The 27,753-nt window shown below is 38.6% G+C and overlaps 1 protein-coding gene across 1 annotated transcript in view; it reads left to right on the top strand.

The window, feature by feature from the left end:
* Nucleotides 1-27,753, top strand: part of FBXL17 (F-box and leucine rich repeat protein 17) — a 573,986-nt gene that overhangs the window by 11,521 nt on the left and 534,712 nt on the right. The window contains exons 2-3 of the mRNA XM_075541364.1: nt 10,185-10,307; nt 16,049-16,306. Coding sequence (XP_075397479.1) covers nt 10,185-10,307; nt 16,049-16,306 — 381 coding nt within the window. The remainder of the gene's footprint in view (nt 1-10,184; nt 10,308-16,048; nt 16,307-27,753) is intronic.

Genomic DNA, 27,753 nt, shown 5'->3' with positions numbered 1-27,753 from the left:
GCTCATAGCCACTTAATTTAAGTTTTTAATATAGAGATTGCATTTCTCAGGCTCCCCACTGACAGATACAGTGGTGCGTGATGGCGCTGTAAAAGCCTACTCCTAAAAGACAGCTCCTTGCTCTATCTAATTCCTTCTTTTAAAGGCTCGCCTCCTGGGCTATCGGAGTAGACCATCTTGAAGCTCTATCAGGAGTGTATGTATGAGAGAGTAACAGCATTGAAGGTGAGGGATCCCTAGATTGCCTGTATCCTGAGATAACCCACCTGCTTGGACTCTGTCATGTTTACGCCATTACTAATTGATCTGTGTGGAAGTAACAATTTCCGAGCTTGATGCTCGTGCCATTCCAGTTGTCTCCTCGCCCCCAGTTTAATTTTTCTCCTTTCTTTCATTTATAGTTCTGTCTTGTTCTTCAAAGGAACCTATAAACTATTCTTTCCTTGAATCTCAAGTTATGTAAAGACAACTGAGAAATTCCTTTGACTATATAAATTCTGAAACCTATGAACAACTATGCTTCTTTGTTGCCCTCAGAAACCTAGGTCTCGAAACCCAAACCAAATTCACTGCCATCGAGTCGATGCCAACTCAATATGAGGCACAATAGGACTGTGGGTTTTTGAGACTGCAACTCGGTAAGGCAGTAGGAAGGCCCTGTCTTTCTCCTGAGTGGCTGGTGGTTTATAACTGCAGACCTTGCAGTTAGCAGCCTGACGCATGACCACTATGCCACCAGGGGTATAGAAAACGAGGTACATATGTAGAAATACTTGTTGAATGAACTAAGAAGATGTGGAGTTGGTAACTCACTGCTATCAGGACCATCCTGACTCATACATAGTGACCCCAGAAGACAGAGTAGAACTGACCTTGGGAGTTTCCGAGGCTTTGTGTGTGTGGCTGGTAGTTTCCAACTGCTGACCTTTTAGTCTATTGTGTAACCCACTACACCTTTAGAGCTCTTTTTAGGATGGGTAAAACTAAAAAAAGTCAATGTCATTGAGTCAACTCCATCTAGAAATGACCTTATAAGATGGGGTAGAACTGCCCCTGGGTTTTCCAGACTGTAAATCTTTAAGAAAGTAGAAAGCATTATCTTTCATCTAAGGAGTGGCTGGTGATTGCAAACTGCTAACACTCAACCACTACGCCCCCAGGGCTCCTTGGAGTGGGCTGTGATAGGGGTAGTTATTTCCTGAGGAATTAGGATATGGGCAGACACGCCATTTTAATAACAAAGAGCAGGAATACTTAAATTTGTGTTTTCTTTTGCTGCCTAACAGATTGTGCCAACACTTATTGAAAACAGCAAACTTTTCAGTTTCTGTGAGTTTTGTGTCTGGGTGTGCCCAAGGGGTCTGCAGTCAAGATGTTGACTGGAGTTGTTTGTCTGGTGCTGGAGAATTCCCTTCCAACAGTACTCCTCCTGTAGTCACTGTTTAGCTTCTCTTTGGCTCTTGGCCCGACTCAAGTCCCTTGCCATGTGGGTTTCTGTGGGAAGCCGCAGCTCTCGCAAGATGTGAGAAGCCACAGCTCTCTCGATGAGCGAAGCTGTAGCCCTCGCCACCATTACAAGATGGTGCCGGGCAGTCAGGGCGGTGGCCCAACTAAGTGGTAAACAACCACTTAGCGCATGTGCTCTGCTGAGATGACGTAGTCATAACTCCACCCCGGAGTATGCAAACGAAGGTTCTGGCGGACGCACCTATCACAAACAAGGTTTCTGGCAAATGCACCAATCAATGCACAGCACGTCCCCACAGAGCGTATATAAGCAGTAGCAATTTGAGGCTTCGGGGTCTCTTTTTCCACATCTGAAAATCGCATTAAACGCCTGTGGAACAATCCTGTTGTGGCGCGTCTTTTCTTGCTGGCGAGACCTGGCGTGCGACACAGGTTTCTCCACAGGGTTATGCAGGATGTGGCAGCTTGCTTCCCTAGAGCATCCAATCCAAGAGAGCTCTCAGATGTGACATTTCATCCTGTACTCTTCTGTTCATGGAAGATCTTGTCAGTAAATGAAGTTCACGTGGAGTAATTGATACCTGCAGATGGGGGATCCCTGGATCCATTGTATAGACTGCTTATCACAAACTATATAGAAAGATCTATTAAATATTCCTTGATACTGTAACTTGTTAGTTTTCCCTTTTCCTTTTACCTGTGTTTGCTGGTTCCAGTTCTAGCTTCACTTTACCAAGTTATTAAAATGCCATTTCTAGACCCACTGAGATTTAGTCAGTGATTTAAAAAAAGAAAGACAAAAACTAAGGTTCAAAGAAGTCAGATTTGCATTTTTAAGTAAGATAGTGCTTGGTTCCAATGACCATGTCCACTTAAAAGTTTAGTCTTAGCATGCAATTCTTTAATCTTAAATGACCTCGTCTCCCCTGAGTCTGTCCCCCCTCTTTCCTTCACAGCTATAAATTGAGGAAGATACAATAAAAACATCCATAAGAAAGATTTCTAGTGTGGTTGTGTGAATAGTTCGATGTCTCTTCATACACATAAGCACACACACATACAGACACACACACACACACACACACACGACAAAAATGCCTAGAATTATGTGGGCTTTAGAAATTTACGTGCAGAGGCGTTTATTCTCAGAAAGGCACTGGCGCGGCTTGTCAGAGCAGTGGTGGTCTGTGGCCTTCCTGTGTGCTTCATACCTCCGCTTCCCTCACTCCCATCTTCAGCAAGACCTGTCGTTTGGAAAACAAACAACTTTGGTGCTGTGGAGGTTGGTTTAGTTGGGTTACTGGGAAAACTTGCAGATTTGACAGTTAACATTGTTGAACTTGAGAGGACACAACCAGGGAAAACCCATATATTTGCTATTCTGAGATTGTTCATTTGCTTGGGATGGGCATTAACCACCAGAAATTTAACAGAGAGACTGGAAATAAAACCTTAATGGGATAAGTCCTCTCCACATCACCAGCTTGTTGTGAAAGTAAATGCATGTGTGGGGAGACCAGAGCGAATCTACCAAAAGTGAGGACTATGGCAGACTTGTGAACTGCCTGAGCTTTGTGTGTGTCTTTTCAGTCACACCACATCAAAAACCAGACCGCAGGTGTTTGGATACATACTTTGACCAAATATATGTAGACTTGGAGTGGTCTCACTCAGAAACCAGACTAAATAATGTAAAGAAGAATCACAATTTGTGAGAGCAGATTTAAAGCCTGGAAAGGTAAAACAAAACAAAAAAATGTACAGAAAATGAAATTCAGGAGTTGTTATCGCATGCTATCTAAAAATGTGTAGGGTTTAAAAACAAAAACTATGATTCATACTGAGAGGAAGAGTTATTATAGAGAATATAGATGGAAGGAATTTAATCAAGATAGATTTAATAAAAATGGACAAAAAAAAGAGGGCTTCAAAGATGTGGAACAACATCAAGTGTACCAACATCCATGTAACAGGAATCCTAGAGGAGAAGAGAGTGGCAGAAATAAGATTTGATGATACAAAGGCCAAAAATGCCTCAAATATGATAAAAAGTCTACAGATAAAGGAAGCTAAATTAACACACCAACTCATGGCGACCCTGTAGGGGAGGATAGGACTGCCCCTGTGGGGTTTCTGAGACTACCACTCCCCCTCAAAGTGGCTGGTAGGTTTGAACTGCTGACCTGTTGGTTAGCATCCCGACGTGTAACCACTACACCACAGGCCCCAGAATTTACTTGATGGCAGTGAGTTTGGTTTTGATTTGAGAGTAAAGAAAATGAGAACCAACAGTGCTATTGTTGCTGTTAGCTGCTGTCCAGTCAGTTTTAACTCCTAGTGCTCCAGTGTGTGACAGAATGAAACACTGTCCAGCCCCATGACACTAATTCTTGTTTGAGCCCATGGTTGTAGCCACTGTGTCCATTTCCTTGGGGATCTTCGTTTGCACTGACCCTCTATCAAGCAGGACGTCCTTCTCCAGAGACTGGTCCCTCCTGCTAGCATGTACATGAGACAAAGGCTTGCCATCACTGCTTCAAAGGAACATCTGGTTGGACTACTTCCAAAACAGATTTGTTCTGTCTGTGGTATATTTGTTTGTCAACACCATAATTTAAATGTATCAGTTATTCTTTGGTTTACCTTATTCATTCTGCAAGCATAGAAGGCAATTGAAAATACAATTACTTGGGCTGGGCACACGCTCATTCTCAAAAGTGATGTGTTTGCTCTTCCACTCCTTTTGGTAGCAGATTTGCTCAGTTCACTATGTTGCTTGATTTCTTGGCTGTTCATTCCATGGGTGTTGGTTATGGATCCAAGCAAATGAAATATTGAACAATTTCCATCTTTTCTCCTTCATGGTGATATTGTTTATGGATCTAGTTGTGGGGATTTTCTTCACATTGAGGTATAAACCAAAAGCTATGCATGTTAAAATCAAAGTGATAAAAGCCAAAGATGAATGAAAAAATCTAGTCAGTAGTAAGAGACAAATAATTCATCTTGTATGGAGTAGGTTAGAAAATGTGTGGTTTAAACAGCATCCAAGCACAAGCTTAGAGCTCTGCACATCTGGCACACATGGCGGCTTGGGCATTGTGAAGCCGAAACGGGTTGTTTTTATCTTTTGCCTTTGGGGGAAAATCTCCCGTACTTCCAAGATCATTCTTTTGGCAGAATTCCTTTCCTGATAGTAGAATCATTGAAATGCCCATTTTCTTGTTGGCTGTTGGCACCCAGAGGTCATTCTCAGTCCCTTTGCATGTCACCTCTTTGTTAAGTTAGGTCAATCTGGATACATTTTGAGACCAAATTAGTAAGCTTAATTATATCTGTAAATCTATGTCATGTAACATAATTATGCAAGTAACACTAGGGGGTGAAGATAAAAAAATGAGACGTGTAGAATTATAATACATCTGGCATATCAATAATTACAATAGACGATAGTGGACTAAACATTACAGTCAGAATGCAGAGATTATGGGTATGAATTTTAAAATGCTATCTACTGCTTACTAGAGAAACTTATTTTATTTATGTATCCTTTTCCTTTCTTTACTTGCTGTGTGCGTAGTTTGCATTAAAAAATAGTTCCTGATTGCAAAAGATCAGATTATTGATTTGAAATCTTTCTTGTTCTTATGTAAGGAAATCTGAGGGTACAGTGGTTAAGAGCTGTGCTGGTAACCCAAAGGTTGGTGGTTCAAGACCACCAGATACTGTGAGAAAATGACAAACAGAATTCAGTAAAGAGTTAGCAGCCTTAGCAACCCTATTTGGCCATTTTATACTATGCTTTAGGATCAACATGATGTGGAATCAAATGGACCGGCGATGGCCTTTTTAAAGATTTAATGTAGTTGCTTACATTTATATACCGTATACCATATATACTCGAGTATAAGCCGACCCGAATGTCAGCCAGGGCACCTAATTTTAATAAAAAAACTGCATTAAAAACATGCTGAAAAACTCGGTTTATACACGAGTATATATGGAAATTTGTTTTTCTTTTATGTTGACCTATCTCCAAGTATTTCTTTTCATCTCTATCTTCTTTAACCCATCGGTGGTTTATGATTGTGTGATTTAGTTTATACATTGTTTGAATTTTCAGATTTATCCTTGGTAATTGTCCTTGTTCTGAAGTCTGCTTTGTCTGTTATGAATATAGCCTCTCTAGCTTTCATTTGATTATTATTTTTGTGATATATAATCGTTCCTCTTTTGCTTTCAACCAATTTATACCAATGGAATTTTTTTTGGATACCAAACGTCCATGGCCATCGCCTTGACTCCGCTTCCCTAGGGCGTAGCCATTCTTTCTTACAATGTTTTTTCTGCACTATTCTCTTTTATCCCTCTCCCTTTTTAGAGAGAAAAAAAGATTATATGATATTTTGTGATAGATTCTTTAAGTAACTAGAATGTTTTGGATTAAAAATTCTACAGACCCCCAATAAAATGATTAAAAAAAAAAGAAAGCATAAGCCATAAGAAAAATTCTACAGCTCGACCATTGGTACATCTAGCAGGGCTCCTCAAGCTACAGCCTGCAGGCCCATGTGGCCTGCTGAGGACGTTTTTCCGGCCTGCTGGTGTTTTTGCCCTGTTTGTTTTTTTTTACTTCAAAATAAAATATGTGCAGTATGCATAGGAATTTGTTCATAGTTTTTTTTTTAAAACTATAGTCCGGCCCTCCAATGGGTCTGAGGGACAGTGAACTGGCCCCCTGTTTAAAAAGTTTGAGGACCCCTTATATAGCCTTAGTTTATCATGCCTTCTGTCATAATTTCTTTCTGTTATTCATCCCATCTAGTAATTTTAAGTGTTTATCTCTTGGATTTTTCAGTTTGGTATGCTCATGTTCTTTTTTATAATTTCTCTTCTTTGTTGAAAACTTGGGAAAATTGTTATCTTTACCTCCTGATTGCACTGTTACTATAACAGGTGTTTTAAAGTAGTTGATAACTTTGCTGTCTGTGTCATCTTGTATTTGGCAATGTTGACTCTTTTTTCCCCCAAATTTCCTGACAAATTTCAGAATTTATCACTATTTTTTTCTCCCTATGTTAAGTAACTTTGGGTTGTATCCTGGGTATTTTAAATATTGTGATGAAATACTCTGCATCCTATTAAGTAATTACTCTCCATATAATTTTTTAAAATTCTTTTTGGCATGTAGTTAACCAGGTTAGGTTTGATTTGTAAATTCTTTCTCTCCTTATCTGGACTATAGTTCCAGTTTGTGCAGTTTTCAACACTGTTATTACTCTGGTATCTTTGTTTTGTTTTTTATTTTTGGTATGTGCAAGGTGAGTGGGTGAGCTTCTTAGGTTAGTGCATACACTTAATTACCAGGTTTTTGTTTTAATTCAAATCCCACCCTCCCTGTTTTGTTTTTCCAGGTCTCATCTGATACTTCCTTTACATTATTTGATTCTCAGGTCCCCTTTCCTGGTTCTCTTTCAGCTCAGCCACTTGGGCTGCCTGGGTAGTTCTGCATGGCTAGTACTGACTTTATGGAGAAATGGTAAGAAAAAAATGAGTGGGATTCTTTGAACCATCTTCAGGCCAGAGAGCTCCCTTCCCTTCCCCCTCTGACCAGAAAGATGAGATTGCTCTTGGAACTGAGCCCAAGGGTTTCTGAACAGCTGCCACATTGCAGCTGTGGAATGGGCTACATTTGGACTTGGCCAGTAGAGAGGAAAGGGAAATAAATAAAATAAAGAGACGTAGACTTTCTGTCTTCCAGAGGCCCATTTCTCTAGCTGTCCAGAAAGATGGAGTTCCTGTAAGTTTTTATTGCTAGTGCTTGTTGTGCAGGTCTGCAAGGTCTAAACTAAGAGGCAGGTAGAAGCGGGGAAAACCCTCAAAGTAAACAAATATGTCCTAGAAAACTCGTCTTTGTTATAGATCCCTCTTTAAGGTTTAGCTCCTCTCCCTAATCTGCCCGCTATTAATTTTAGAATCTTTAGGTAATAGCTTTGAGTGTGCTGTCCAGAGATTTTAGTTTCACCGACAGTTTGAGTGGGCGTGTGCCGTCTGACCTTCATCTACGTTTCACTGGATGACCTCAGGCCCCTTCTTCAGCTCACCCTGGGGATGAGGAACAGCACAGGTAGTTCCCGATGGAGGGTGGGCTTTCAGCAACTGAGTTGCAAGTAGGTTCTGAAATAAGTAGCTTGTTTTTCTTTAATTTTTATTGTTATTGCCACAGCCTATTAGATAGCAGTGTTTTGAGCAGTTAATCTGAATATCTTTGAATAAACATCTGAAAGTGATAGCTTCAATAAATTATGTGCTGCAACGTTGTATGTAGTACATATTACTAATGGGGAAAATGTCCCCCGAGAGCCCCCCAAATGGCCCAAAGTATGGTTGGTTGTAACTTGAATATGTCATGTGCTAGGGACTACCCATAATAATGAAGAGAAGTTATTTTCTCAATGTTCAAAATTTAAACAGATTCTATCATAAATATCAGCATCTTCAGTCTCTAAAGAGTAAGTTATTTTAGGTCAGAGTGATTCTGGCAATCCTGTATATTACGTACCAGACTCTGTTTCAAAACTTTATTCAGACACATTCATTCTTCATGGTATCCTCTGAGGTAAATACTGTATTATCTCCCATTGAAACACATGGACTTTTTGAAGTATACAGAAGTTAGGTAACTGTAAGCTTATAAATTTAGTTAAAGCTGATAAATAGTGAAGCCATAATTCAAACCTATAGTTAATAGTTTATTGCTAAAGCCCATGTTTAAAGAAAAATTTAATCATGTGAGATATCAGAAACCAAAGTAGAAAACAAGTAGAATGAACTTCCAACGTCTACAGTCTCAGCATTCTGTCACTCTTGTTGATGGACCTCTTTCACCAACTTCCTTTTTTTTCATGGCTTCTGAATTACTTTTTAATCATTTTATTTGGGGCTTGTACAGCTCTTATCTCAATCCATACACACACCCATTGTGTCAAGCACATTTGTACATATGTTGCCATCAACTTACCAACTTTCTATGTCTTTGCTAAAGCATTTGAAAACAAATTCTTTACATCTTTTTATTTCAGCCATAAACACTAAAGCATATATCAAAATAATTGGACCATATTACCACTAAAACTACCATATAATAACAGCCTAAAAAGTGGAGCCCTGGTGGTACAGTGGTTGCACAATGTACTGGTAACCTCAAGGTTGGCAGTTTGAAACGAGCGGCGTCTCCTCTAGAGATAGATGAGACTTTCTACTCCAATAAAGAGTCATAGTCTCCGAAGCCCACAGGAACAGTTCTACCCTGTCCTTTAGAGCCACCGTGAGTAGGTATCGATGTGATGGCAGCAGGGCGTTTGAGTTTTGGAAAAGTGAAGACTAATATAAATCGTCTAGTAACTATCGTTTTCAATTTTATGTGATTTTCTCAATAGAATATTTTTTAGTTGGTTCAATCAGAGTCTCAGTACAGTCCACACATTGTATTAGTTTTAAAAACCTATTGCTCCTAGATGTGATCCTCCTATTCTTATGATCTATTTAAAAATATTAAGAAAACAAATATTTCATTTTAAAATATTGTAAGCCTGCAGAAGAGTGACAGTATACAGAGTTCCTGTATGCCCCTCACTCAGTCTCAGTTTACTCTTGTCTTGCTCTCTCATGCTACTATGCCATGCTTGTCACTACTAAGACACCAACATTGGTACATTACTATGAAGAAAACCCGGTTTTTATTTGGATTTTACCAGTTTTCCCATTAATGTTTGGGATTGCATTTTTCTCCTTAATTCCATGGTCTCTTCTGGTGAGTGGTCATTTCTCAGTCATCCTGGGCTTTTTTCTTTACCTTGATTTTTTTGAGGCCTCCTAGTGACGTATTTTTTAGAATGGCCCTCATTTGGTGTGATGTTTATCTCAGTATGAGGCTGGGGTTCGGAGTTTCTAGAAAAAATACTTTAGATGTGGTTTTTGTTCTAGGATTGTTTTAAAAAAATAATTTTCCTGCTTTAATTATAAGTTAAAAACAACAGCAAAGCTATGTACATTTATTGTGTCCTCTCCATACTTTCGTTTTTGTTCTAGGTTTTTTTCCCCTTCATTTGCTTAAGTTTAATCATTAGGCTAAAGCAACAACACTGTGTGCATTCATTATGTCCTCTCTTTACTTTTTTCTACCCCCTCCAAAGGTGAGAATCTTTGAAATTAGTTTTTGGGTTATCTTTACAATTTAAAACATACAGGAATGTCCAGCTCCGCCCCTCTCCCCTGCCACACACACCTCCTCCTTTGCTCGTTCTCCAGTGGTCTTAGCTAACTGTAACAGCACCCTTGCTCTCAAACTCCTACACCACACCTTCTCTGTAGAATAGGCCCTAACGCCGATGCTCTTGATAATCGTACGCAAGAGTATCTTATACTCAAACATGGTGGGGAACCGTTTTTGGCCAAAGACCACTTGAATATTTATAACATCATTTGCAGGCAATACTGGTCAGATATTTCATTAACTCACCCTATTGTGATGACTAGAACTGCTTCTCTTTGCTGAGGTCTGTGAGGTTAGCTGGTATTGATGATCTTAGGGTCCTGGGCCAAATGTTCCCCTCCCCTGCTCTATAAAGTAATTATTATCTAACAAATAAATAACCCTCCCTATGCTTTTAAAATATTTGGCATGTATTAACATACTCTTCCTTTTCATTTTATAGATATTTTCCAATTTGTCCCTGGATGAGCGTTGCCTTTCTGCATCCTTGGTTTGCAAGTATTGGCGTGATCTTTGTTTAGATTTCCAGTTTTGGAAGCAGCTGGACCTTAGTAGTCGTCAGCAGGTATGGAGTTTGATTCTGAGAAACACTGAGTTTGACCTACTAAATTAAAAATATCTCTGTTATTCTTCAGAAATCATGTTTTATACTATAACTTTTTAACATAGTTACTTCAAATGATTTCAATCTATGGTGCTATGTATTATTGTGATTTGTGTGTGTGTGTATTTAAATTGCCTCATGGTTTACATGATTTCCTTAATGTTGACTGCTAATTAGTGTTTTCTTCATACTCCCTTGTCACTTCCATTTAAAAATATATATATTGTTCTTATTTTTGAAAATACTATGATCAATTGCATAATTTTTAGAAATATATTGTCAAGCCTTTCTTCCTAGACTTTTGTAATCTTAAAACTTTGCTGACTATAATAATTTTAGAAATTCTACTGGCATCATATCAACAACAACATAACAAGCTGACAGTAATTTTCAGGTGTTACAAACTTCCTTGAAGAAAATATAACTTGAAATACTTACTGATGAAAGTCAAATACTACATATACCTTTCAGCACAGACTATACATGAAGAAAATGAAAATCCTCAAAACCGACTCTATAAATCGTGTGATAAATGCAGAAGAAGACAAAATTACCAAGTTTTTTTCTATGTGGATCAACAAGAAACATCCATGGAAGTAACAGTCAGTATATCAGAATGACACAGTGCATTGGGCAGATCATGTCAGAAAATAATTTCCCTAAGTTTTTAATAACAGATGCCATTTGGAAGACGGGCTCATTTTGTCTGACCCATGCCATGGTCTTTTCAGTCACATCATGTATTTGTGAGTTGCTTTTGACCTTATGTACAATAGAAAGAAACACAACCCTGCCCTGATCCATGCTCATCGCTGTTCGTGTATTTGAACCCATTTTTGCAGTCTCTGTCAGTCCATCGATTGGGGGCCTTCCTCTTTATTTGCTGCTTCTCTAGCAATCATGGTGTCCTTTTCAGGGATTGGTCTCTTCCGATAACATGTCCATAGTACATGAGACGACGTTTTACCATCCTTGCCTCTAAGAAGCCTTCTGGCTGGCTATCCTTATAAGACAGATTTGTTTGTTCTTTTGGCAGCCCAAGATATTTTCAGGATTCTTCATTGGCACCATAATTCAAATGCATTGATTCTTGGGTTCCTTACTCAATATCCAACTGTGTTAGTCTGCATAAACCAGGGAAACAAATCCACAGAAACTCATATGTGTAAGGAGAGTTTTATATAAAGAGTAAGTGCACATCAAGAAAACATCCCACCCCAGTGCTGCCCAAGCCCACAAGTCCAACAGTCCATATGTCTGACACCTATCTACGAAGTCCTCCTCAGTCTCACAAAACACACGCAATAATGCCAACTTTAGGAGGAAAGCCGAATCAGTTAGTGTGTAAGCATCTCAGCGCTGGCAGGGGTCTCCACACTTCTGCTCCAGCACCCAGGGCTGCATCAGGGTAGGTCCATGTGGCATCTCTTCAGGGATGTATCACAGGAAGTGAGCCTTGCCAGTTGCTGAAGCAGGGAACTGGCTAAGGCAGCTATACCCTGGTCCAATCATCAGAGAGCATTAGACCCCAGAACTAGAAAGGCGAGGCTCACTGATCCATTTATCTCTCTGCCCTGCAATTAATCCCACATGTGTTTATCAGCCAGGTTGGCACAATAAACCTTAACTGTCTCATCAACTTTCACTTGTATTTGGTGTTACAGAAAATACCATGGCTTGGGTCAAGTTCACTTTAGTCCTTAAAGTAACATCCTTGCTTTTTAACACTTTAAAGTGGTCTTGTGCAGTATATTTATTCAATGTATTTGAGTTAGATAATAAAAAAGGCAGACATGAAAAGTTGAATAATGTAAAAACTGTGTTGTTGGTGAAGAATACTGAATATACTGTGTACTGCCAAAATATTTAACAAATTAGTCTTAGAAGAACTATAAGAATGCCCTTGAGAATTGAGGATGTTTAGACTTTGACCCACAATTGTGTATAAGCTGAGTTTTTCAGCTCATTTTTAATGCAGGTTTTCTGGAAAACCCTTAGTTAAATCCAGGGACACATTGCTCTAACAATGAAGTAAAACATATGAATGGTAGTGGTAAAGATGGTGTGGGGACTGGGCAATATTGCATACTGTTAGATTTAAGGTCACCATGGGCTAGCAGTAACCTGATTGTAACTAATAGAGTAATAGAAGATAATCACAAATGTTTGTTATAGTACTTCCTGTATGTAAAGTCTGATGTTTAGTAAATCCTACCTGTGCTCATGGATTATCTCATGAATAGATTTGATGCATTGAACACTAATGGACAAAGACAAATGAGTTGTAAAATGACATCATGGACATCAGACAAAAGCAATAAGCTGTTAAAAAGACATGAAAGACAAAACACAGACATGGTATCAGAAGAGACTGAAACGTCCTTGTGAATGCAGAAGTGTTAAAGCAAATGGAACAAATTATATATATATATAATATATATTATATATAATTATATATATAACATATTTTATATATAATATATATATAAAGTTTAACAGGAGATTTCAAAGAGCAGCTCTAGAAGACAAATTAGAATTTTTTTTTAACAATTTATTGGGGCTCATACAATTCTTATCACAGTCCATACATATACATACATCAATTGTATAAAGCACATCTGTACAGTCTTTGCCCTAATAATTTTTTTCTCCTCTTTTCTTTTTTTATATTTTATTAGGGGCTCATACAACTCTTATCACCATCCATACATATACATACATCAATTGTATAAAGCACATCCATACATTCCCTGCCCCAATCATTCTCAAGGCATTTGCTCTCCACTTAAGCACCTTGTATCAGGTCCTCTTTTTTTTCCCCCTTCCTCCCTTTTCCCCCCTCCCTCATGTGCCCTTGGTAATTTATACATCGTTATTTTGTACAAATTAGAATATTAATGAAATGTGTCAAGAATTGAACTTAGAAAAACCAGAGGAAAGAGGTCGCTTGCATTTCTTAAGCTGAACATCATGTGGCAGAACAAACAAAACCAGAACAAGCCTTGAGTTGCAATATTGAAGAATTGTATTCACAAAATGTTGAGCTATGCAGGAAGCACCAAGAGAACATGGAAGGAGTTCAAAGAACCGATATCTCAAATGGGCCGCTTCAAGAGTTAGCCACGATCAAGAACTGGCGGTGTTGCTGGAAGATATGCAAGCTGCAATGACGGCATTGGCAGTAAGCAGGGTTCCAGGAATACCAGTTGAGATTTTTCAACATGTAGATGCGGCTCTAGAAACCCTCATTTGTGTATGCCAAGGAATTTGGAACACAGCTCCCTAAGCAACTGTTGAAGAGAGATCCATATTTGTGCCCATTTCAAGGTAACCTGATAGGATGCAAACAGTATTGAATAATGCCATTAGTATCTTATGCAAGAAAATTTCGCTAAAAACAATTAGAAGACTGTTATTAACAGTGTATCAAATAGGCACTGCCAGAAACTTGAACTGGATTTAGAAAGGATGTGGAATGAGTGATAGTATTGCTATGTAAGATGGATCTTGTTTGAAAACAGGAAATACTGGAAAGATGTTTACCTATGTTGTTTTGACTATGCAAAAGCATTCATCTATACAGCTTATAACAAATTATAGATAACATTGTGGAGAATGAGGATTTTCCAGAATGCTTAATGGTGCCCCTGTGGAATCTGTACAATAGACCAAGAGACAGTTGTTTGAATAGAACAAAAGGGTGTTGCATGGTTTAAAATTAAGAAAGGTGTATGTTGATAAAACAAGTGGCCATCTAGCTTAGAAGCAACAAAGCCCACATGGAAGAAGCACCTTAGCTTGTAAGATCGCAAGGTGTCGAAGGGATCAGGTGTGTCGAAGGGATCAGGTGTGTCGAAGGGATCAGGTGTGTCGAAGGGATCAGGTGTGTCGAAGGGATCAGGTGTGTCGAAGGGATCAGGTGTGTCGAAGGGATCAGGTGTGTCGAAGGGATCAGGTGTGTCGAAGGGATCAGGTGTGTCGAAGGGATCAGGTGTGTCGAAGGGATCAGGTGTGTCGAAGGGATCAGGTGTGTCGAAGGGATCAGGTGTGTCGAAGGGATCAGGTGTGTCGAAGGGATCAGGTGTGTCGAAGGGATCAGGTGTGTCGAAGGGATCAGGTGTGTCGAAGGGATCAGGTGTGTCGAAGGGATCAGGTATCAGGCATCAAAGAACAAAAAAAATCATATTGTGAATGATGGAGGGAGTGCAGATTGGGGATGCAAAGCCCGTCTGTAGGCAGCTGGTAGTGGGGAGGAGATGAACCAGTTAGCCTGCAGTGTAGTAGCAACGATGAAACACAACTTTCCTTTCATCCCTAAATGCTTCCTCCACCCTGACACCCCCCCCCCACTGTCATGATCCCAATTCTACCTTACAAATTTGGCTGGACTAGTGGATATACACTGGTACAGATAGGAACTGGAAACACAGATATCCCTTTAGAACCGCTGCTGAGAGTGACGATACTGGGAGAGTGGAGGGAAGGTAGGATAAAAAGGGAACTGATTACAAGGATCTACATATAACCTCCTCCCTGGGGGATGGACAACAGAAAACTGGGTAAAGGGAGATGTCGGACACTGTAAGACATAACAAAATAATAATTTACAAATTATCAATGGTTCATGAGGGAGGTGGTGGCAGGGAGAGGGGACAAAATGAGCTGATACTAAGGGCTCAAGTAGAAAGCAAATGTTTTGAGAATGATGATGGCAACAAATGTACAAATGTGCTTGACACATGTGCTTGACACAATGGATGTATGGACTGTGATAAGAGTTATACGAAGCCCCAATAAGATGATTTTAAAAAAAGATAAGAAAATAATAATTTTTAATTTATCAAGGAGTCACTGAGGGGGAAGGGGGAGAAAGAGGAGCTGATACCAACTGCTTAATAGAAAGTAAATATTTAGAAAATAATGATGGCAACATATGTACAAATATGCTTGATATATTCAATGTTGTATTGTTATAAGAACTCCCAATCAACTGATCTTTTAATAAAAAAAAAGGTGTGTGTCAGGGTTATGTAATTTCACCACACATTGAGTTTAGATGGTGAGCAAATAGAGAGTAGTGGGTAGCTGGATTACATCAAGAAGAACCTGGCATTAGTCTTTTGAGAAGAGCTGTTTGACTCAGACAAACAGCTTGGTATGTTGGTACCATACAAAGTGATGTATTTTCTATGCCATATGAGGAGGCTTCAAAAGTTTTTGAGAAAATGAAATTAGAAGAATAAAATTTTGCCTTGAACTTTTTTGAAACCCACTTGTATGTGAGATAGTATTTTGATTGAAATGGCAAAACAATTGAAATTAATATATATTGTGGAATCATTTTATATCAATTGGAAAAAGACAAGATTAGTAACTTTTGATGGTCTAACAACTGCTGGGCTAAAAATAAATATGTAAAATCACAATACTGTTTTGTTTGTGGTGAGTTTTTGGTAAAACTAGTGAAGTTGAATTAAATTTCATCATCCCACTAATGATTGATTTGATTTTAGGTTTTAATTAAAACTAACATACATATTCTTGTGTTGCTGTAATATGAAATAAAAATGTTTTATTTTGTTTGTGGTATTCATGCAATAATCTATTTTTTATTTATTCATTGGGGAAAATTTAATAAAAATTTAGAAAATACGGTCTACCTTTAGCAAAAGTTTGAACTTCTTTTTTTCCCCCCCTCATAGGTCACTGATGAATTATTGGAAAAAATTGCATCAAGAAGTCAGAATATTATTGAAATCAACATTTCTGATTGTCGCAGTATGTCTGATACTGGCGTGTGTGTGTTAGCATTCAAGTGTCCTGGACTTCTTAGGTATACAGCCTACAGGTGTAAACAGCTTTCGGACACCTCTATTATTGCGGTTGCCTCTCATTGTCCTTTACTTCAGAAAGTGCACGTAGGCAACCAGGACAAACTGACTGATGAAGGACTCAAGCAGGTAAATATTAGCATTCATAAAATGGTTTTACCCATACTAACTCAACATGATGTTTTCAGCAACAGTTTGTAATGTTGTGCTATCGAAAAAGCGATGCTCAGGGTCATCTTTGTATGCATGCATTTGTTTAGCTTGGTGATCTCAGTTGTCAGCATGGTTGGTGAATTAATTTTGCTATGCCTTAAAGTGAGGACATGGACTATTCTGACAAGATATTTTATTTATTTATGTTTTTGTTACTTAAATTGCCTATCAAATTTTGCTTTAGGCAAGGGTATACAGTTTGGGTCAGTATGTGGTTTATAAAAGTTAACTTTTAGTTCTTTTAAATTCCTATATGACATTCTTCATACATCTAGGAACATAACTAAACATTTGAAAGCATAAATACAAGAAAAGCATAAAACAAAGAAAAAGGTGTTTATTACCTACATTTTGTGCAATAAAGAAACAAATCTAAAGCATAAAGCAAACAGTAAGTGTACTGCCGTGAATTAGATTCCTGGGTTGGGTTTCTGAGACTGCAAATCTGCAGAGATCTTCTTACTCTGTGGGTTGCCTGGTGGGTTTACAACTCGAACCTAATCCAGAGTTCCATTGTACAAACTGTGGGGTACGCATTCTTTTTTAGAAAAGACACTTAAGGATTTTTACCCAAATTATTCACTCAGGAAATGTTGGATAAACTATGTGTCACACGCTGAATTTGGGGATATTTTGAACAGTAATGTTCACACCATTGTGCTTTATGTATTTTTACCTTTATTTCGTAAAATGACTATGTGAAGTTGTAGCTTTTAAGCTCATTTTATAAAGAAAGAGACATTAGTGAACTGGCCTAATGCCGAGCAGATAATAGAGCTAGAATTTTAAGTCTGGGTTTTTCCAAAGCTTCCTCCCTGTTTCTCCTTTTCCAGGGTAATTGACTGCCCTTTCAGACTTTGAGGTTAGGAGGACATTGACTATGCCTACTATCCATTTAACCCACATGGTAGGCCAGGGCTTCCACAAATATTTCTTGAAAGAAATAATAATTCCGATCAAGATTTTTATTTAGGACTACTGTTCAAATACAAAAGTAATGAAATGTGCCTCAACACAAAGAAAGGTTAATCTTCCAACTCATAATGACCTTAGATGCAGTGGTTCTCAACTTCCTAATGCTGTGCCCCTTTAATACAGTTACCTCATGTTGTGGTGACCCCCCAACCATAAAATCATTTTTATTGCTACTTCATAACTGTAATCTTGCTACTGTTATGAATTGGGCGATCCATGTGAAAGGGCCCTTCGACCCCCAAAGGGGTTGTGATCCTCTGGTTGAGAACCACTGCTATATAGGATTTCTGAGGCTGTAAATCTGTACAAAAGCAGACAGCCTCATCTTTCCCCAGCTGGGGCTGGAGGGTTTTTACTGCTGACCTTATGATTAGCAGCCCAACACCAACAGCTCCATTAGGAATCCGTCGACAACTATAGAAGTAGAGACTTAATGTAGTTCTGAAGATTTGTATATATTGTGTATGAATCAATTGAAACCTCTTTATTAGACTAGAAAGATTCTGTCCTTAATAGTAACTGGGTAGGTAAGTAAGTTCAGTTTGTATCTCAAAGATGCTGCCTACTTTGTTGACAAAGAAAAATTGTAGAGCAGTATTACTTGTTTTAATGTTTTTCCTGCTATGCGTATGATTGCCCACTAGCAAAACATTTTTTAAAGTCTCTGAGTTGGGTTGTTACTTGTAAGGTTGGCTGTGCAAATCCCTCAGCAGCTCAGAGGGAAAAAGATTAGGCGATCTGTCTCCATAAACATTTGCAAAGCTTTAGATCCCTGTGTAGGGGGTTGGAATGGACTCAGTGAGTTGGAATGGATTCAGTGGCAGTGCCTTTAAGTATAAAACAAACTAGTCTTTCATGGAGAAATTAAATTTTGTGGATGTGGGATCATTTTATTTATTTTGATTTAAATTTCTCAGGATTTCATACTCCACAGGGATACATTTTAAAGGTCTGTATTTATTTAGAGTTGGTTTGAATCTGTTAAATATTTAATTGAAAATCAGTTGAAATACAGTATTATACAAATAATATATATTAAATAAGTTATATACCTTTTTATGCAAGTAGCAGGCATGTTTTCTATGTGTACGCTTTGTTAAATGCATGTGCACATTTACATGTTCACATTATTTATGGAGACTATGGTAGGTTCATTAGTAAACCTTTTGATTTATAGTCAGGGCTTTTTAGGGATTATTTGCTGGAATTTTCGTTTTGTATATTTTGCTTGTGATAGCACATCATGATTTTCAGTTGGTTTTTCATTGACGTGGGACAACATAAAGCCACTTGTGAAACAATATGAATGCATCTTTTGGAATGTTATTTTCTTCCATATTTTATAATTTTATATAAAATTTATTTATATAAATATATTATAATTAATATAAAATTGCATTTATTTATTTATTTTCTTTTTATATTTTCCCCCCCCCTCCCTCATGTGCCCTTGGTAATTTATACATCGTCATTTTGTCATATCTTGCCCTATCCGGAGTCTCCCCTCCCCCCCTTCTCTGCTGTCCCTCTCCCAGGGAAGAGGTCACATGTGGATCCTTGTAATCAGTTCCCCCTTTCCAACCCACTCACCCTCCACTCTCCCAGCATCGACCCTCACACCCTTGGTCCTGAAGGTATCATCCACCCTGGATTCCCTGTGTCTCCAGCCCTCATATGTAACAGTGTACAGCCTCTGCCCTATCCAGGCCTGCAAGGTAGAATTCGGGTCATGGTAGTTGGGGGGAGGAAGCATCCAGGATCTGGGGGAAAGCTGTGTTCTTCATTGGTACCTCGCACCCTAATTAACCCATCTCCTCTCCTAAACCCCTCTATGAGGTGATCTCCATTGGCCGACACTTGGGCCTTGGGTCTCCACTCTGCACTTCCCCCTTCATTTAATATGGTGTGTATATATATATATATATATATATATATATATATACATACATACACACACACATATATCTTTTTTTTTTTTTTTGCATGATGCCTTATACCTGGTCCCTTGGCACCTCGTGAACGCACTGGCCGGTGTGCTTCTTCCATGTGGGCTTTGTTGCTTCTGAGCTAGATGGCCGCTTGTTCACCTTCAAGCCTTTAAGACCCCAGACACTATCTCTTTTGATAGCCGGGCACCATCAGCTTTCTTCACCACATTTGCTTATGCACCCATTTGTCTTCAGCGATCCTATCATGGAGGTGTGCAGTCAGTGATATGATTTTTTGTTCTTTGATGCCTTGTAACTGATCCCGTCGGGACCACTCGATCACACAGGCTGGTGTGTTCTTCCATGTGGACTTTGTTGCTTCTGAGCTACATGGCCGCTTGTTTATCTTCAAGCCTTTAAGACCCCAGTCACTATCTCTTTTGATAGCCAGGCACCATCAGCTTTCTTCACCACATTTACTTGTTCACCCCCTTTGGCTCCAGCAGTTGTGTCGGGAGAGTGAGCATCATAGAGTTCCAATTTAATAAAAGAAAGTATTCATGCATTGAGGGAGTGTTTGAGTAGAGGCCCAAGGTCCTTCTGCCACCTTAATACTTAACCTATAAATATAGACACATAGATCTATTTCCCCATCCTCCTATATATATTTGCATGAATATGTCTTTGTCTAGACCTCCATGAATGCCCTTTGACTCCTAGCTCTTTTCTCCATCTCCCTTGACTTTCCTCCTGCCCTACTACCATGCTTCGTCGCCACCTGGGCTAGAGTATACCTCTTCTCTAAGCAACCTTACCCTTGATCATTCCCCACCAGGCCTGCCACTCCCCACTCTCTACCATTTTGGGTCCCATGTTTTTCCCTTGTCCCTGTGTTTGTTAACACCACTTCCTTACCCCCCTATCCCTGCCACCCCAAGTACCCCCGGAACTGTCGGTCTCGTTGTTTTTCCTCCAGATAGTTCATCCAGCCTGTCCTATTCAGACAGACCTGTGGAGACACTAACATGCACGAAAACAAGACAGAGGAAAACAAAGCATCAGTATACAACCAGACAACAAAACAACAAAAACAAACCACTGACAAAGAACAGAACAAAACAGTTCACAAGAGAAAAGCTTGTAGTTAGTTCAGGGATCGTTTGCTGGTCCTTAGGAGCGTTTTCCAGTCCAGTCTGTTGGGGCACCACGCCCTGGCCCCAAAGTCCACTTTCAGCATTCCCTGGGGACCTTGCCACTCTATTCCCTTGCTGTTCTGCTGCACTCCCCCAGTGATTTGCCTCGGTGTGGTGGGATCAGGTCAGGTGCAATTCCCACACTGTGTCTCCGGTGCTGTCCCCTGTATCGCCCTTAGTCACTGATTGGCATCATTTCTCAACTAATGGTCTTTCATATGTTGAACCATCCTGTATCCCTGGTATGAATCCCACTTGGTCATGGTGAATTATTTGTTTTATATACTTTTGTATTCTGTTGGCTAGTATTTTGTTAAGGTTTTTTGCATCAATGTTCATTATGGATATTGGTCTCTAGTTCATGATTCCTGTGGGATACTTGTCCGGTTTTGGTATCAGAGCTATATTAATAATATATAATTATTATATATAATTAATAATATATAAATATATTACAATTTATATAAAATTTCATTTATATAAAATTTATTTCACCCCAAAATAAGGAGCCTTGGTAGGGCAATGGGAAAACACCTAGCTGCTAAGTTAAAGATTAGCATTTGAACTCATTACTTTTCTGTGGGAGAAAAGACTTGACTATTTGTTCCTATAAAGATTACAGCCTTGGAAACTCCTGGGGCTGCTCTCCCCTATCTTTTCAGGTTACTGTAAGTCAAAGGTGACTTGGTGGCATATAGCATACAACAACCCATGACAAATTTAAAAGCATTTTTAAATGGCCTGCTATTACTGACTAAAATAGCCTGTTTTGTTTAGCAAGAATCTTCTTTTTCCTTCTCATTTTACTTACTTTAATATTTAATGGTAAGGTATGTTACAGAACCACCGTTTGTCATTTTGTTGTACTCTGGTGGCTTTTGTGTTGCTGTGATGCTGGAATTATATGAAAAAGAGCTCAGCCTCAGGATTGGAAATAGGTTTATTACCAGCTTTTGATATGCAGATGACACAACCTTGCTTCCAAAAGTGAGGAGGACTTGAAACTCTTGCTGGTAAATATCAAGATTTGCAGCCTTCAATATGGATTGCAATTTAATGTAAAAAAACCCCAAATCCTCAAAATTGGATCAGTTGGTAATTCATGATAAATAGAGACAGAATTAAAGTTGTCAAGAATTTTATCTTACTTGGATTCGCAATCAATGATCATAGAAGGTGATCAAATGACTCATTGGGTAAATCTTCTGCGTGACCACTTTAAAGTGTTGAAAGGCAAGGAGAACTAAGATGCACCAGAGCCAGGTCAGGGTATTTTCAGTCACGTCTTATGCATGTGAAAATTGGGCATTGAACAAGGACTTCCAAAGAAGAATAGATGCATTTGAATGGTGGTGCTGGCAAAGAACACTGAAAGTAACAGGCCCTTCTAAAAGAACCGACAGATCTGCCTTGGAAGAGGTGCAGTCAGATGCATTTTAGAAGCAAGGTGGTGAGACTTCAATTCATATACTTTGTACATGTTATCAGGAGAGGCCATTCCCTGAAAAAGGGCATTATGCTCAGGAAAATAAAAGGGCAGCGGAAAGAAGACCCTCAAGATGGATTGACACAATGGCTGCAACAATGGGCTCGAACCTAACAGGTGTGAAGATGGTGCAGGACTGGGCAGTGTTTTGTTCTTTTGTACATGAGGTAGCTTTGAATTGAAACTGACTTGATGGTACTTAAAAACAACATGTTTAACATATGCAATTACTTTTTAAAAAGCATTAGGAACAATCAACTGTAAATGGTCTATTAGCTGTAATGATAGATATGAGCTGTGGAAGAAAGGGTGAGTAAAGCTTAATCTGAATAATCAATCAATGAATATTGGCTAGAGAAATGTTTACTCAAGTGCCATTTGACAGATAAACTACTGAGTTTAGAGTTATTTATCTGAGGTTACACAACTAAGTACACAACTTCCTAGATATCTGTCTTGCTGCAAAGCCTGGGTACTCATCCACTAATGCTATATTGTCTTTATATATTTCACATAGAATATAACCTGTCTGGTTTGAAAATAAACTCATTTTCAGATTATGTGAAATGTTTTATGGTTTTTGGAATGGTAGTTGAAGGAAAAACTTGAGTTGAACCTAGGCTTCTGTAGTTCTACAATCTAACAAGGGACTTTTAAAAAGAAACTCTATACATTATTAAAATAAAAATAAAATAAGATGAAGTATTGTGCCATCAAATCAAGTTTCATGATTTAATTTTCAACAGCTTATTTCTAATATCACATTGTTCTGTTAGAACTTTATCATATAGTTGCCTCAATTAAAAGAACTAAGATAGTAAATTAGTTTTTAGAGAAAATCAGAAATCTTGTTAAAAACAACAAAAACACCCTATGTTTTAAAAGTTAAATTGAGTAACATTTGACCACAGCATTGATAAAAGTTAAAGTATTATCAGGTAGTAACAGGCGCACTTCGATTGCTAGACGGCTGTATAGATTTCTCCCCAGAAAGGTTCCAATGTGGGTTAAATCTGCTCTTCAGACAACTTTGCATTGAAAGCAGAACGTTCTTTATGCCTAGGTCTGCTGTTTAAAAGAGAGCCTACTTTACACAATGCATGTATGTGTATGGATTGTGATGAGTTGTACGAAGCCCCCAATAAAATGATTAAAAAGGTGAAACAGAACTCTGGTTTTTGTAATGAGATTAAGTGGCACTGTGTCTAATAACCAGATATTCCCACTGAGGAACACACTTGCTCTGCCTCTGTTAGGTAAGCCTCTCATGCTGCTACTGTCTGTGAGGGCTGGTCTGACTACTTCTTACCTCATTGGTTACAGATAAAGCGACTTTCCTATTTATCCCATTGGTGACCTAAGTAGTACATGATGGACAAATATGACAGCAACACTAGATCAATGAGATAGACTGCAGTTTGTTAGCCATATATATTTCACAGTGTAGAGGAGGAAGATCCTGCATGTCATGCAGGGACAATGGAAGTTACACTCAGGAATAGTGTAAACCAGCAAGGGTTAAACAAGTCAGGCTTTGTAGTAACAAGTGGGTACAGCACCGTGGATGTGCTTGTTTTGTTTGAGTAATTCCAAAGGCTGCCGGGAATGGAAGCTTCTTAGGTTGAGGACCAGCAGAGTATAGCTGGTACATCTGGTAGGGGAAATAAGCCAGCTTGTGATCCCTTTTCTGGTGGGTTAGGGGCATATCTAGTAAGAGCAGGTGAGGCTCAAAGATGAAATGTTAAGTCTTAGAGTGCTTATCTTTATAAAAGGCCATAGAATATAGTACTTACCTTTGCTATGTGTCCATGTAGCCCATGCCTTCTTACAAAATGACTTCCCTACAGATAAAGCCAACTAACAAGGCGAATGCACCATATACTCAGTTTAAATCTCTCTTTCAGATGCAGCCATGTGACTTGTTTTAATATGAGTCTCTACCAGCCTTTGTATACATGCTAACGTCCAGGACCTTACCCCTAAGCTCCTCAGTGACCTTTATCGATAGAGACTTCCTTCTGTTTTTCAGTGTTTGTTGCTAGTGCACTAAACGTTGGGTCTCAAGGACCCATGGCTATAGTTCTGAGTAAATTGCAAAGACAAAGGAACAGTGATGGAGGGCAAAATATTAATATTACTGCCCCAAAATCAACGTTGCACGGGGTTGCTCTGGACTTTGACCAACTGACTCCTTCACCAGGCCAGGAGAGTAGTATGCAGGTGGTGAAGTAGATATATGATATCTATATATGTACACACACACTGTGGCAGTTCCCAAGGGGAAGAAGGGTAGAGAAGAATGAACATTCTTAGTCTTAATCACAGAGTAATCAGTATAGAGACCAAGTATTAGCATTCGACTAATTGAACTCTTACATCAGGAGAATGTATTGGTAGAGAAAAAAATGTTTTCCTCTTACCATTCCTGTCTTTTCTGTGTCTACATGTGTATAATCCCTGGTTGCATAGTGGTTAAGTGTTGGGCTGCTAACCACAAAGTTGGCATTTGGAAACCACCAGCTGCTCCACCTCAGGCTTACAGTTTCAAGACTTACGGTTTTAGAAACCCACGGGCTGTCCTGGACAGTCTTGGAAACCCTGTCCTGTAGGGTCGCTGTAAGTTGTAATTGACTGGATGGCAATGACTGTATTTTTGTGGTGTATAAACCCACTTTAGGTACGTTTAAACCCTCTGTAGGCTCAAGAAGCAGTTGTGTGAACAGAACAATGGAATACTGCATGGTTTAAAATCAAGAAAAGTATGCATGAGGATTGTGTCCTCTCATTATAATTATTCTGTCTGTATGATGAGCAAATTATCAGAGCGGCTACATGATATGAATAATGCCATACCAGGATTGGAGGAAGGCTTTTTCACAAAAAACCCTTGGTATGCAGGTGGCACACCATGCTTGCTGAAAATGAGAACTTGAAGCACTTACCGAAGAAGACAAGGATTGCAGTCTTCAGTATGGATTGCAATTCAATGTAAAGAAAACCAAAATTCTCATGACTGGACCAATAAGTAAAAAATATGAAGAAAAGATTGAAGTTGTCAAAGATTTTATCTTGATTGAATCCTTGATCAATACTCATGGAAGCCTCAGGTAAGGGATCAATGACACATTTCGTTGGGTAAATCTGCTGCATCAGCTCTTTTTGAAGTATTGAGAAACAAGGATGTTACTTTGTGGACTGAGATGGACCTGATCCAAGTCATGGCATTTCCTTTTTTTTACTTGAGGACATTATTTTTGTTGACTGATGGATTAAATACCGTTACATGCAGAAAGTACAATGCACAACAGATGCCAATTATAAATAACTGGTGTTATATAATGTTTAAGTAGTTGCTACATTTATTTTTGACAAAGTGCTACATTGTTCAGTCTGCGTATGAAACTGACCATCAATGAACAAATCTGTAAAATTTCACAGAAAAAACAATTCAGACAGTGGCTCAAGCAAACAAGCAGCTCTTCAGGCTCCTGGCATTTTCAATCTCCTCTTATGTATATTAAAGTTGGACATTGAATAAAGAAGACTGAAGAAAAATCGATGCATTTGAACATGATGTTGGTGAAGAATATTGAAACTACTATGGATTGCCCAAAAAACAAACAAGTGTGTGTTGGAAGAAGTGCAGCTTGACTGTTTCTTAGAGGCAAGGATGGAGAGACTTTGTCTTAGTCCTTTTGACATGTTGCTAGCAGCACCAGTCCCCGGTAAGGGATAATACTATGGTTGACAAAGTGGAGGGGGCGTGAAAAAGAAGAAAATCCGCAATCAGATGGACTGACACAGTGGCCGCCCCAGAGGGCTTCAACATAGAACAGTTGAGAAGATGGTGCAGGACTAATCTGTGTTTCCTTCTTTTGTGCATAGGGCTACTTTGAGTTGGAACTGACCCAAAGGCACCTAGCGACTCAATGGCACCTAACAGAATAACTCTCTAAACCATCTGTGCTGATTCCTTGTTATGTAAGATTAACATTTAGTTTACCTGTGGGATCATACTTTGTCACCTTTCCTCATTTTTCCCAACATATTCCTGTTGTAATTTTGGTTAGATCAGTATTCTGATTTTTTTTAACTTAAAAAATTTTTAATTTATTTTTATTAATAAATCTTTTTATTGGGGCTCATACAACTCTTATCACAATCCGTACATACATCAATTGAGCAAAGCACCCTTATACATTCGTTGCACTCGTCATTCTCAAAATTCACCTTCCACTTGGGTACCTGGAATCAGCTCGGCTTCCCTTTTTTTTCCCCCTTCCCCTCCCTCCCCGAATATTCTGATTTTATATATACTCTTTTCCTCTGTAGCATTTTGTTTTTATTGGTGTTACTGCACATTTTTACTCTTATTTTCTGACAAAATAATTTTGGGTTTATTAGTATATAGTCCTTTATATTTTATATGTACCTTATTTTTTTCCTGGATGGCATTTTATTTTTTGGAGGCAATACAGATTTTTTTCTTCTCCCTTGGTTTAGTTTTTATAGTCACAACCTTAATTGAATCCAAACCTTTTTCTTTAGTTATGTTAATACATCTATATATAGATATTCAATCGAACTTTATTTACTTAAAGCAGATTTGCCTGGCTTAATTTGAAGGTCTTATTTATAAGTGCTGTCATTGAAAACGATAATCTTAGTATATTATGGTCACCATTAACCTTAAGATTTAATTTATCTTGCTGTTGAGTTAGGCCTACTCAGTGGATAGACCTAAAACTCACATGTTTTTAGAGTCAAGATTCTAGTAGCTTACAGCAAAAGAATATATGGTTTCTAAATCTTTTGCAAACTTACCTGTCTGAAAATGTCTTTCTACCATCCTATTTAGTTCATTATCAGAATCCAGAGTATAGAAGTCTAAATTAGAAGTAATTTACTTTTAGTATTTGAAAGCATTACTCAACACCTTGCTTATACTGTGGTAAGGTAGTTTGTAATTTGAAGCCTTTTAAATTCTTTATCCTTTGTATGAAATCTATTTCTGTCTCAAAGTCAGTGCAGTCTACTTTATAGGCATAATTCTGAGATTTCATAATGATTTGCCTTACCATGAATCGGTTTTCATCATCTGTGTTTGACACACAGGTGAGCTTTTTCAGTGGGGAAGGTTATGTCCTTACCTCTTAAGAAATTTTATTGAATTATTTCTTGGAATTCCTCCATTTCACTGTATAAATTTTACACAACCCCCCACCTTTTCATCAATATTATTCTGCTCTCAGTTAATGTGAATTGTATCTTAGTCCAATGACTTCATATTATAGTTCCTGTTGAGAACTCCTGTATGCTATCTTTGTGGAAGATAGAGGGGGCAAGTCCGCCTCTAGAATAAAGGGTGGTAATCTACTAAGATGTTAATGATGAGGGGTACCCCTCCAAAATGGAATTTTTTTCAAAGCTATTAAATTTTTTTTTTTTTACCAAACAACTCCATCACCTTCCAAGTACTCCCCATTACACATAATCTGTGATTCCATTCTCGGAAACATTTTTCAAACTAATCTACTTGAATGGCTGACAGCACCTCCATCGTTTTTTTTCTTCATCTCTTCTACATAGTCAAATCGCTGTCCTTTCATGTCTCTATGCATTTGTGGAAACAAAAAGAGGTTGCACGGTGTGAGGTCAGGTGAGTAAGGTGCGAGGGACAATAGAGCCATGCTGTTTTTTTGCCAAACACTGGTGCACTGAAATGACTATGTGAGCAGGTTCATTGTTGTGGTGGCAAAGCCTGTCCCCTGTCTGCCACAA

The sequence above is a fragment of the Tenrec ecaudatus genome, chromosome 2, assembly GCF_050624435.1.
Source record: "Tenrec ecaudatus isolate mTenEca1 chromosome 2, mTenEca1.hap1, whole genome shotgun sequence".
NCBI lineage: Eukaryota > Metazoa > Chordata > Mammalia > Afrosoricida > Tenrecidae > Tenrec > Tenrec ecaudatus.
This window is presented reverse-complemented; position numbering and strand designations above follow the sequence as displayed.